This window comes from Montipora capricornis, chromosome 12 (genome assembly GCF_036669925.1).
Source record: "Montipora capricornis isolate CH-2021 chromosome 12, ASM3666992v2, whole genome shotgun sequence".
NCBI classification, from domain to species: Eukaryota; Metazoa; Cnidaria; class Anthozoa; order Scleractinia; family Acroporidae; genus Montipora; species Montipora capricornis.
In genome coordinates, this window is record NC_090894.1 from 7,370,166 (window position 1) to 7,382,665 (window position 12,500).

At 38.9% G+C, this 12,500-nt stretch overlaps 2 protein-coding genes across 5 annotated transcripts in view; one reads left to right on the forward strand and one right to left on the reverse strand.

Moving 5' to 3' along the window:
• The window catches only part of LOC138027590 (probable RNA-binding protein EIF1AD), an 11,881-nt gene extending 6,489 nt beyond the window's left edge, over positions 1–5,392 (forward strand). The window contains exons 2-5 of one of the 2 annotated variants that reach the window (XM_068875132.1): positions 103–211; positions 1,560–1,668; positions 2,237–2,299; positions 3,627–5,392. In XM_068875132.1, the coding sequence (XP_068731233.1) occupies positions 103–211; positions 1,560–1,668; positions 2,237–2,299; positions 3,627–3,795 (450 nt within the window). In that variant the 3' untranslated portion in view covers positions 3,796–5,392. The remainder of the gene's footprint in view (positions 1–102; positions 212–1,559; positions 1,669–2,236; positions 2,300–3,626) is intronic. The other variant, XM_068875133.1, reaches the window with a different exon arrangement.
• The window catches only part of LOC138027589 (breast cancer metastasis-suppressor 1-like protein-A), an 18,616-nt gene continuing 11,038 nt past the window's right edge, over positions 4,923–12,500 (reverse strand). For 2 of the 3 annotated variants that reach the window (XM_068875129.1, XM_068875130.1), the window contains 7 exons: positions 10,094–10,192; positions 9,876–9,940; positions 9,487–9,520; positions 8,556–8,628; positions 7,407–7,457; positions 7,247–7,277; positions 4,923–5,651 (listed from right to left, as the gene is read on the reverse strand). In XM_068875129.1, the coding sequence (XP_068731230.1) occupies positions 5,565–5,651; positions 7,247–7,277; positions 7,407–7,457; positions 8,556–8,628; positions 9,487–9,520; positions 9,876–9,940; positions 10,094–10,192 (440 nt within the window). In that variant the 3' untranslated portion in view covers positions 4,923–5,564. Of the gene's footprint in view, positions 5,652–7,246; positions 7,278–7,406; positions 7,458–7,551; positions 7,610–8,555; positions 8,629–9,486; positions 9,521–9,875; positions 9,941–10,093; positions 10,193–12,500 lie in introns of those variants that run through there. The other variant, XM_068875131.1, reaches the window with a different exon arrangement.

Below are 12,500 nucleotides of genomic sequence, written 5' to 3' on the forward strand. Positions count from 1 at the left end.
CTTGAAGTCCCTATTATTATTATTATTTTTATTATTTTTATTATTATCATTATTATTATTATTATTATTATTATTATTATTATTATTATTATTATTACGCAGGTTGTAAGTAGCCGTGGTAACAACCTTCATGAGATTGAGACATCTGATGGCAACAAGTTCCTTGTCAGCATGCCATCAAAATTCAGGAAAAGTGTCTGGATTAAGAGAGGTAAACAATACCTTTAATGGGGCTAATCAGTACATGTAACTGAAGAAGAGCTTTTCTTCTTTTTATTGCTATTAAATATTTCATTTTGTTCTATATATATGATTTGGCTGACAAGGAAGGTACAATGTATTTAACGATTATTACATGAGTTAGCATTGGATATGAGGTGGTAAGTAGCCAAAAAGGCATGTAGCACCAAGTTGGCTTTAACCAGCCTCACATTCGATAAGCGTGAATGGAATACAATGTAACTGTTTTATTAAATTTTCATTAAATTCCGAACTGTTCTACTTACAGAACAACAGAATGTTGTCTCAGTTTTTACAAAACGGCCGATACAACCAGTTTCCAAATAAGGTCATTAGAGCGGTTTTCAAATAAGTCTCGTAAAACCAAAACCAAAGTAATTACTTTGGACAATCAAAAAGGACAAAGATTATTCGGTAAACCAATGTAAACTCGAAGTAATTACACGTAGCCAACACAAAGCGTGGGAAAATGTGCACACGCGAGCCATGATTGGTTTTGGTTTCACTTCTGATTGGTTGAAAAAGTGGCGCGAGAACTTTGAACCAATCAGTGAGTGAAGTAATCATAAAGCAAAGCAATTCGCTAATTTCTTTCGACACTCAATTGAAAAACACTCTATGGTATATGAGATAACTGGCAACTGAGATTGCATGAGCCAATCAGAAAGCTAGAAATGCAATATCTAAGATTGAAAATTTATTAACAATAAATTATTATTATTTCCCCTCTCTGAGAATTTAGTGGTTTAAGACAAACTAATGAAAGATTGAAAAATTAACAGTGAAATGATATATGAAGAATCCTGAAAAATTCAGGATTTCAACAGGATTTGAACCCGTGACCTCACGATACCAGTGCGACGCTCTAACCAACTGAGTTGTGAAGCCCCTGACCTTGGAAGCTGGTCATTTGTGGGTTCTAATGTTCCCGTGAGGAATGAATTAACGATAAAATGAATATGAATTGGATCATATATGAACTGTGGATATGAAATCAAGTGAAGCTATGATCTTCATCGTTGATTCATTCCTCATGGGAACATTAGAACCCACAAATGACCAGCTCCCAACGTCAGTGGCTTCATAGCTCAGTTGGTTAGAGCGTCGCACTGGTATCGCAAGGTCACAGGTTCAAATCCCATTGAAGTCCTGAATTTTTCAGGCTTCTCTACGCAATTCCAAAAATTGCTTTCACAACTGCAAAGATCATAGCTTCATTTGATTGAAAAATGGATGGCATGTTTTCTTACTTATAATAGCTACAAGTTGAGCCTTGAAAGTTCTTTTTTTAATTTTGTACGTCCTCTCAATATTTTCAGGAGATTTTGTTATTGTTGACCCTATAAAGGAAGGAAACAAAGTGTGTGCTGAGATAGTTTATATTTTGTATGGTAAACAAATCAAGTATCTCAAGAGTGAAGGACTCTGGTAAGTACTGTTTTATTATTTGAATGCAACTTTAGCTGTTAGTAAGTTGTCACTCTCTAGTCTCAGCTTTGAGACAAGCAACTGCACACTCTCAATACTGAAGCTGCTCACGTCAGCGCACAAATCAAAATGGGTGACAGACATAAAAATATGGCTGTCCAAAAAATGTGAAAACCAGAAAGTGTTAAAAAAAGCAGTTGTAAGTAGAAATAATTGGCCATTAAGTGCCCCCTTAATGTAACTCTTAAACAGCTGATGTGAACTCTATTCTGGTAAAGATGTTTTAAGCTGATGCTTAGACTTCGCACATAAACCCCTCCCCCAATTTTTTTTTTATGCGGTTGTTTTTGGCTTTATCAGAGACTTAATACAGTGTAATTTACACTACTCTTACATAACTATACTAAGACCTAGCCCCCCCTCCCCCCACTTTCAAACGTGATATGTGCCCCTGTCACATGGCTTTTTCAAAGTCTATGAAAATTTGCACTTGCTCACTCCATTACTTCCAATCTTGAGTGGACAGAAATGCCAAACACTGTCCTTCTTGTTGTGATTTCTTCCTAAGGCCCAAAGCATTCACAGAAGAGTTTTCATTGGATGAAAAATCAGAGGTCAAGGAAGTAAACAGGTGATTTTCCAAATGATTTCTCGATTTAACAAGACATAGGTTGAGAAAAATAGATTTACTGTGATTTTCATAATTGTGCAAAATCTCATCTTTAAGTGCCATTTGCCAAACTGTATTCTGGCTTCCGTCAATCAAGCTTCCGACGCCAAGCCAAGAGTTCACCCAAAACCATAGATGCCAGAAATCAATAATTTTTTTATGCATGACATGACCTGTACCAATCTGCATCTTTGGTTTTCATGGTACATTCATACAAGTGAAGTTACTGAAGCACCTCTGAGAAGATATCTTAAAGGTATTCCAGCTGTGAACCAAATGAAAACTCCAATTCACTTGCCAGAGGCAGAGTCAATCTTCCCAGCTATGCTTGGAAATTTGATTGATGAAGCCAAAACGCAGTTTGCCGCTTAGTGCTTGAAGGTAAGATTCTGCAGAATTATGATCAAAATCGCAGTAAACGGGGAGGGTGGTTAAAAACTTCTTATTTTACTTTGTCCAGAACATCTTGATGTGTTCCCATGAAGATCAAAATATCATTTTTCCAGAAATTGATTTCTGCCACTTTTTCTGTAAATAATTGAGTTCGGCTGATTTTGATTGACTTCATCACTTTCTGTTCTTAAGGCTAGCCAACTGACCCTGGGAACATGGCTGGTAGAGGGAAAAAGTTCAGAGTCTGTGTGTTTATGTAGGGCCCATTTAGCTTTCCTTGACTTGTACAGCTTTTCTTGGTTTTCATGCCCATGATGAGACAGCCATGTTGGTGTACAAAACAATGAAAAATTGCCCCACAGGATTGCATAATAATAGAGTCAAATTCCCAGAAGACATTTTACTGGATTGACTGTCCTTGAAAAGCCCTGGAAAAAAAGGATTTGGTGGGAAACTGCTTGAATCCAAACTCTTTGAATTTTTGCTTGGGTGAAAATAGTTGAGATTCTTCATACTAAGTTAAAGATAGTTCAGAAATTGAGCCCAAATTTGACTGTTGGGTAAAGATTAAATGCAAAACATAAAATGCCTGTGCGTGCCCTTATCTCACAGGATGTGGGAAAGAATACCAAGCTAGGCTTTTTCAGCAAAGAAAACACTGAAACATGATGTATGGCATATAAATTTTCTTACAAACATTTATTGAAAATTCAATTTCTTGCTCTTGGAATTTTATACACAAAATCCAGCACGAACCCTGTGTACACCAACGTGGCCGCTGTGACGTCAGATGCAAACCCTCAATACTTGGTTTGACATTAAGACAAATTTTCCTTTGTATAACATCTACAGTATTTAGCATGCAAGTATTGCTTTATATAATTTTCCTTTGCAGCAGTGTCCATGGTGATTGCAAGGATGAAGGCGGAGTAAATAATTGTGACACAAATTCTGATGATGAAGAGGATGAGGACGATGATGATCTGTTTGTAAATCCAAACCATCAAAAGCCCACAACTTTTATTGATACTGACTCTAGTGAAGATGATGACGATGGCCTGTGATTCTATAGAAATATTTCTTTCTCCATTAATAGTGACAGGAAACAGGCAATACGATCAGGGGAGGGGAAAGCATTGTGTGACACTCGGTTTAACAAGTCAAAGTTCTCTGCAAGGACTTGAATGTTAATCGCATCTCAGACTCTTGTTTAGTTTGGGTGGTATCCCTGTGGTCCTTCTTGTCTTTGCATCTAAACCTTTAAAGAAATTTATTCGTCAAGTACAGTGAAATAAGAAATTTTGATCCAGTCTTTGGAAAGTTTTTTTTTAAACTTTATATTCAGCATAAGGGTGCGTTTTTTTGGGGGGGATTTGTGATCTCGGATCAATGGATTCGTCAGCATCAAAAAGACCCAAAATCCGAAAAATGATTATTTTCCATGACAATGCAAACAAACAAACCCACACTTGCATGCAAATTTTAAAAACCAAAAAAAAATTAAAGGTTAAGTTTGTTTTGGAGAAAATTATTCTTAAATAAAAATGCCACCAGGAAAAAAATACCTTAGTGATCGATAAAAAGAAATTATGAAAAACATGCTTTTTTTTAGCTGTAGGAAAGTTGCTAGCAATATTATTATTGGTGTCAAGAAACTTAATGTAATTTCTTGTGTGAATTTTTCAGGAAACCCAACTATTTTCGAACTATTCATTGTACGGTAAAAAGGCGCGAAGAAAACATTTGGGCTTAGCTGTCATGTATGTATGGAAAACCGCTGAAATGGTGAATCTCAAAAATCGGGATTTAGATTTAATCTGAAGTATCCTCCTCAAGTGTGGATACTTTCGATTCAAGATCTGTTTTTGGATTTTCCCAAAAAAACGCACCCTAAGTCTAAACACGGCAGCTTTATCAAATTCTTATAACAGCCCTGTAGAACTTCACCCAATTCAAGTACGGTACGTGTCCATTCTCACTAACGCTGCATGTTGCATGGAGTGAACCTATCCAAAAAGTGACCGTTTGTAAATTACATACAGGTTGCACATGAACTTTTTCTGGGTATATATCTTGCTGTGGCCCATACTCTCTTTGTTTTGAGTTTGATGGGACTTAATACTTTCCTGCATAACCTTTGTACATGTATGGTCACCTACAGTATTGATTGTTTGGAAATTTAAAACAAAAATGCACTGACACAAGCCTTTTTATTTATTTTCCAAAGCAACAGCAGAGGCCGAGGCTTCTCTATTACTGAAAAAGGGACATCCATGTACAATGTAATTCTATACAATATGTCAAGTCGCCATGCACAAGGGAACCAAGAATTTAAGAAAACTTAAGGCCTTTTATGTAGTCTGAAAGGAGACAAATTTCCTTTTTTTGTAACCCCAATAGGCAATATTTGTATGTTGTGCATTCACAAATGTAGGCCAGTGTGTGTACTAAATTTGACAGCATTTCTTGCCCTAAAATGAGGCGTCAAACCAGTAATTTTTAGAATGACAAAAGAATGAGAAAACAGCGATTTTATGAAAAAACGAGTATTCACCCACAGATACATGTATGTTCATGAAAAAGGACCTTGAGTGAGATCCATGGTAGTTATTAATATCTAAGATAAGTCCTAATGCACAACAAGTTCTTCATGCAATGAAACACATTTACATCTTATTGTTCTGTACATGATTGCGACTGCTTTTATTGCACTGGCCTTGGTTATTCAAATGGGGGATAATGCTATCCAGTGGATAAACATTAACAAAATCAATTTAGTTATCCAGTGGACAGCACTATGCACCCTTCAAACAACTGGGGCCAGATTTGGAGTTCATGCTTTTCTTATTCTGTATTTTCCTTTCTGTAGCTGGCCTATGTATAACTTTGTTTTGGATCCATCCACTTTCCTCACCCAAACCTAAAAAAAAAAAAAGATTTACGCTTTGTTACCAACTGAAGGTAGACAAGTTTAATTGTGGAAGGATAGTCACTATGGCCACATAGAATGGCACCCTAAAACATTTTTCATCTTAGATGTATGTGGGAGATGTCGCCAAAACGTTTCCCTATAGCTCACAGTGGTACACTGTAGCTAGCGCACAGGTTAATGAACTCCAGATGGGAGCTTTTTTTGAACTACCCGTAAGTAAATTGTCCCTGAAGGAACAAATGACATTGTTTTCCCACGATGCATGCCATGCAAGGATAACAAAAGGACATCAAGAAAATCACCAAGGAAGCCAAAGCTTAAAGTACTCTTCTGCTTGTTCATTTGATGTTTTTGGTACATTTTCTGCTGTCCTTGTATCAGAATCAGAGCCATCCTAAAAAAATCACAGGAGTCAATGGGTTAAGGTGGCTCTGAATCTGCTGTACAGCATTTTTTTAAACTTTGCACAAAGTTTCATCTTGCCCTTCTGATCACTTTTCAGCAATAAAAAATGTGGGTAACTGGGTTTGTTTTTGAGATATGAGCAACTGAAGCCAAAATATTGGGTGTTATTACAGGGCTTTCCCATTGCCATGGCAACTTATTATGTCATAATGACTGCATCTTGTTCAGCAATACTTGGTGCTAATATGTGATACAGTGTTTTAGTGCCAAACCTTCTAGTAAGAACGTTACTTAAAAGCTTTGAAACTGGCATGAACCACCTCAATTAAACCTTTGAGGACTTCCCGAGAGTGAGACTTATAGATTTTAGTCTGTTTAATGCCAGATGACTTGACATGGAGACCACTTCAGTGATGAATGGGTTAACAACATGTAGGTCCACTCAATCTCCCCTTGAACCATTTTAAACCTGAGATGAGAATCACAGATTTTACTCAGACTGTCCAACACCAGACCATTTTACTTGTCAATGGAGGGAATTTAAGATATGTGATGGCCACGGTCGACGAAAACGTCACCTCAAAATATAACTTTGCTCCATCATAAGTTTTTTGCGATTATTCAGTCTCGTTCATGTCCTACAATGTGGGAGAATTATCCTAAAAATAAGTTAAAATAGATAAAGGATTCTTTGTTGCGTGCTTATGTTGTCGTCAAAACCTCAAATTTGGTGATTTCAAATCGTCGTTAGGCATACCACCGCTAAGATACTTACTAAAAACTGTGCTGCATGTGCAGCACGATTAGTTATGCCCTTTTAACCAATGATATTACTGACTTCTGGCGATGTCGTAGTCGTAGCCTTTGCTGTTTCTTAAATTCCCTAATTGGTTAATAACACCTAGGTCCAGTCAAAAACCATGTCCCCTTAACCCTCCCAATCCTCAGAACAAGACTAAAAGATTTTACTCTGTCTAACACCACTGCGATGATTTTACTTGTCAATGGGGGCAGCTTCAGGGATGAACATAAAACTGAAACTCTAATTTCAAACGAACAAATAATTTGACAGTATGAAAAAAATTATAATACTGATGAGTGATTGCTCGCTCATCTTTCAAAGCAGAGGCTGATGCTGAAAACATCCTAAAGCAAACCAAGAATAAACAAGTTTATACCTCTCCGGTATTGATGCCAGTAACATAAGCACTAAAATATAAGTAAAATATCAACATCAGATTTAATAAATGACAAAAAGGGAGATGAAGGGTACTGTATCTCGGCTTATATATATGTATGCCATTAGAAGACCATTCTGACAATTCTGCAATAACGCACCTGAAAGTATCACTTCTGCTCTCTATTAACACATGATCATTCTTGTGGAACCTTGGGAAAAAAAAAAGATACCATTACTTGCAACAAAGAGGCTACAGCTGTGGCCATTACATTGGCTACTTTCCAGTTAAAAAAAACAAACTAAAGGAATTTGTGAGTGCTATAATAAACTGGATATCATTACATGATCATTCTTGTGGAACCTCGGGAAAAAAGGCACCATTTCTTGTAAAGAAGGGGATACAGATGTGGCCATTACATTGGCTAATTTTGGCAGTTAAAAGACCATGAACTAAAGGTATTTGTGAGTGCTATAATACACTGGATATTAAAAGCATTGAGAATAAAAGCACTCATTTCTAGTTTTCCTCACAAGGTTTAAATTTTAATTTCTTATTGCTTTTGTGGGCTATGGGCAAGGTTGTTGCCTTTGAGTCCAAAGGCTAGGGTTTGAATCCCACCTGGAACATTTGAGTCACCAAAGATTGCCCAACCAAAAACAATATTTTTTCAAAGGTAACAATATTATTGTTTAATATATGTTACAGTCAAACCAAGTGAAGCGTACCCCTCAAGATTGCATTAATGAACTGATTATTTGAAACTTGAACCCGCTAGTCGTTTCAAGAATGCAATAATGAATTGATTATTCGAATATTGAACTCGCTCGTTCGATCCAAGAATATGGCTAACGGGTTCCATTTCCGAAAAATCGATTCAGTATTGCATTCTAGAAAAGACTAGTAGGTTTGAAACCTACTAGTCGCAACAGTGAATTGATTTTTCGAAAACGGAAGCCGTTAGCGAATTTAGCCGTATTCTTAGATCGAGCGAGCGAGGTCAATATTCGAATAATCAATTCATTATTGCATTCTTGAAACGACTAGCGGGTTCAAGTTTGAAATAATCACTTCATTAATGCAATCTTAAGGGGTACGCTTCACTTGGTTTGACTGTAAGTGATTGTGGACTCAAGATGTCCCCATTAACCATTGACTTATTAGATAGATTTTACTCTGTCTAAAGCCAGGCCAGACGATTTTAATTGGGGGGGGGGGGGGGTTCAGGGGTCATTGCGTTAACATGTCTCGAAATAGACCTCACACTAATCACACTCTTTTCATCTCACTTCACTGTACCAAAACCTACCACTCTCCCTCATAATAGAGTTTCCCATCTTCATATCTTGCACTGAAAGGACTCTTCTCTGATTGGCAGCCACCTGTAGGTAAAATTAAGGCCCAAGGAAGTGCATTTTATTTTATGCATGTTATTTATGGGTCAGTCCGTCCAGGGGTGACGGAGTGGTGTTTCTCGAAAGTCTGAAAACTTTTCAAGTGTATTTCAGATTAGATTTAACACTGGGTTGATTTTTCAAAACGAAAATGTTTCATGTGCTGAAAATTTGCATTTGTTTTCAATTGTTTTCTCTGGTCTTTTCGGGTCTGAAAAGGTTTTTGGGCTTTTGAGTAGAGGCCCCAGGCCATAACCAAGGCACAGAAAAGGACTGACCAATAAAATAAGATGTATTATTTTTAATTATTATTATCTCTCAGATAGTACGCGCGCTGTAATTGGCTAAATTAGTGGGTCGTATTCTACAGTACAGCCCGCTGTACAGCTCGCTAAATTTAAAATTTCGACAAAACATCATCTAGCGAGTTTTTCATGTCATTTCTGTTGCATAAACTTGTACTGAAAACTGTTTGAATCTTGCAAGCAACTATTTCAAACTGAAGAAGATTTAATTTTTGGGATTTTGGCACAGCATTCTTTGTGGCAGTTGAACCTTCCACTTCACTTTGACTAGTTTCATTGCCGTGCACCGGTTAACCTCAGAGATATAATAAATATCTTACTAACCTCGTTTTCTCGGTCCGTACTGTAAGTTACGGATCCTCCTTTTTTCCCGTTGATTTATGGCCTGCGCGCTTTGCGCTTGGGCCATAAATCAATGGGAAAAGACTCGGTCCATAACTTAGAGTAAGGACCTCAAACTCGGTTAGGAAGAGATATTTATTGCACAGAAATTGACCTACAATATTTTATGAATTAAAAATGAATTAATATAACAACTTACTATTTTGTCTTCTTCTAACTAATGCTCCCTTTGCCTTCAAAGAGAAAGAAAAGCAGCCAGAGTTAGCATCTTGCTGCTTTTTTGCAACTATACATGTAATCCTGCATGCCTTGAACAGATCCCAGAAATATGTACAGTATACCCCAAGTGCCAAAATGAATATAAAATTATTACCCTGAAATGAACCAGGAAAAGGGGGAACAATGAGATTTTTTTCAAGTGAGTATTGCATTATGTTATGCAACTAGTGCACACTCTTCTTGTAAACCAATGGGACAAGAAATAACATCATAGTATTATTTCTGCCTTCACGTGTAACTTCTGGTAGTGCTGCAGGGTCCAAGAAAAGTGATACTTGATATACAATGAAGATTATACATTGTATGTACCTTCCTTATGGCAGCCCAATCTTCAAGAATATCCATTTCTCTCAGCATATATACAATGTATGGACTTGATCACAGTCAAGGAAAGCAAGGTATGGTATCACCGATAAGAGACAAATACAGACAACGCTAGAGATGTTGCAGAAACAAATCAAAAGCAAACCGGCCCACCAGTATAATTACATGTATAATCATCATCATCATCATCATCAAAAGGATATCAGTAACTGTTACAGGTTTTCGTCTTTTATCAGACAGCATTGATCCATCAGATGATTTTCTCTGTTTCTTGTTTATTGATTGTGATTCAAGCCATATATCTGAAAATGAAGGTCACTTAAATTATGTTGATGTGGATTCTAATTCCCAGGCCAAAGATTGATGATCTCCTTTAAAGCGATTTAAAGCAATTTATGCCACCTGAACTAGTTTACTTCAATGCATGACCTACAGTAGCTCCTAAGCATGTCTATAGGTTGAGTTTGAACTTGGATTCAACTCTTGTTTGGGGCTTGGGTTTGAATTTTTTCCCAATATGCCTGTTTCACTATGTACAAAGTATAAAAGTAAAATTTCAGTTTTACATAGACTGCAGACCAGTTGGCACAGTTGTAAAAGCAATCAACCACCACAATAACAACTTATTGATGGGTAGCTGTTGCTTTGAATTCCTATGCTGGAAAATACTTCCTGCTGCCTTTCTTACAGGAGGACTCCCTAGTCTGACACCATACACCTTATTCAAAATGGCCACCATTTTAGTATTCTTTTGTTTGCTTGCAAATTACATGTAGCCCTTGTTACCTCATTCTTAAGCTGAAAATTCAAAAAAATTATTATTTTTAATTAACCTTGAACGAGGCAACAACTAAAAATTAATGGTAGCAATTTTCAAACAAGGTATAATATAGTTAAATAAAATTTAACATAGTTAACGACTAGGAGCTAGTCTGGTCAGTAGTGTTTTGCAGGCGGTTGTTAGTGTCTTGGCCGTCTGGTAGCGTTGTTCAGCGTTTTGGTGCGTTCTGTAGCGTTTGTTATAGTTACATGGTTCACGACCGGGAGCTAGTCCGGTCAGTAGCGTTTTGCAGGCGTTTGTTAGCGTTGTTATGCGTTTTTGTAGCGTTTGCAGCACTCTTTAGGTTGGGGGGGCCCTGGGGCTGACATGGTTCAGCGGTATTCCTGCGTAGTGCATGCGTTGTCCAATGTGCTTGCAGCATGTTTGTTGGCGTGGCGTTGTGAGTCGGTTTAGGAGTTTAGTGGTTCTCGGCGTTCTTCTTCTCGCTTCGTTGGCTATCTCGGTCGCTGTCCAGGTTGAAATAAAAGTTCTTTGATCTTCGACCGTCTCCATCTCGTCTTCACCGCCGTGTTGTGGTTCGTCTTACCTTCTCTTGTACCAGTTCCGATAGTCGGCTCGTCGCTCAGATAGCGTGGCGTTTCTTTGGCGGGCTTAGTGTAGCGGTTCCCAGTTGTGGTCAACAAAAGAAAAACAACAATAGAGAAAACACAAGGATTTCTTCCGTCATCGACCGTGGTTTCCTCGCCCTCTGTCGTGTCTGTTGGTTTGCCTTTACTCGCTCATCGCTCTTTCGTGCTTCGGACCATCGTGTGCTCCGATACGTTTATTTTGGCGGGCTTAGTGTAGCGGTTCCCAGTTGTGGTCAACAAAGGAATAAATTCTAAGGATTTCGTCAGTCATCGACCAGGGTTTTTTCTTCGGCGGCTGTCGTGTTTATTGGTTTGTCTTTCCTTCACTCGTCGCTCTTTCGTCCCTGGACCGTAGTGTGCTCGCCGATCCGTTAGCGTGGCCAAAGGATTTCGTCCTTCATCGCCCGCGGTTTTTTCTCGCTCTCTGTCGTGTTTGTTGGTTCGTTTTTCACTTCTTTTTCGTGGTCGCCTCTAACTCGCTCGTCGCTGGTTGGTGTTCGATCATACATCATGCCGAACCCACCTCGTTCAACCAACAATAGCTTGTCCGCTGGACTTCGTTCGGAGGACATACCTCTCTTGTCCCCCGCGCCGATGGTGGTTTCTACGGCTCCCTCTGGCCCCGTGGCGCCTTTGGCCGTCGATTCGATCGCCGAGGCTGTTGTTCGCGCGCTTGGAAGCACCCTTCCGACTATCATCTCTTCAATTCAAGGGAGCGCCCCCTCGCCATTACCCCCTTCCGTCCTTGGCACTTCTGTTGGCGTCACTCCATCTAGCTCCTCTGGATCGACTGCTGTTTCTTGTGATGTCAATGTCTCGTCTATGGCTTTTGGGGCGTCATCAGGTACGTTTACTTTGCCGGCCTTCATTCCTACCTTTTCTCCTGTGTCAGCCATCACTGACTCAAGCTCGGCCCGCTTCATGGCCCCCATTACCTCTCCATTCGCGAGTCCCAGTGTATCCGGCAGCCTGCCAAGTTTTGGTAACTCTGGATCAGTGCCTACGTCTGAGAAGGCTTTCATTGTTGGTCCTGGTCATGCACCAGTCCCGGCAAAATTGGCCAAGAAGATCATCGAGGGCCAGTTCGTGGAGTTGGCGGATCTACTTACAGTCAATCTCCGAGCTGGGGATCAGGAACCACAGACCTTCCTGGAGGGTAAACTCCTGGTGTCCAACGCAAAACGCAGGCAGGTTGAAATC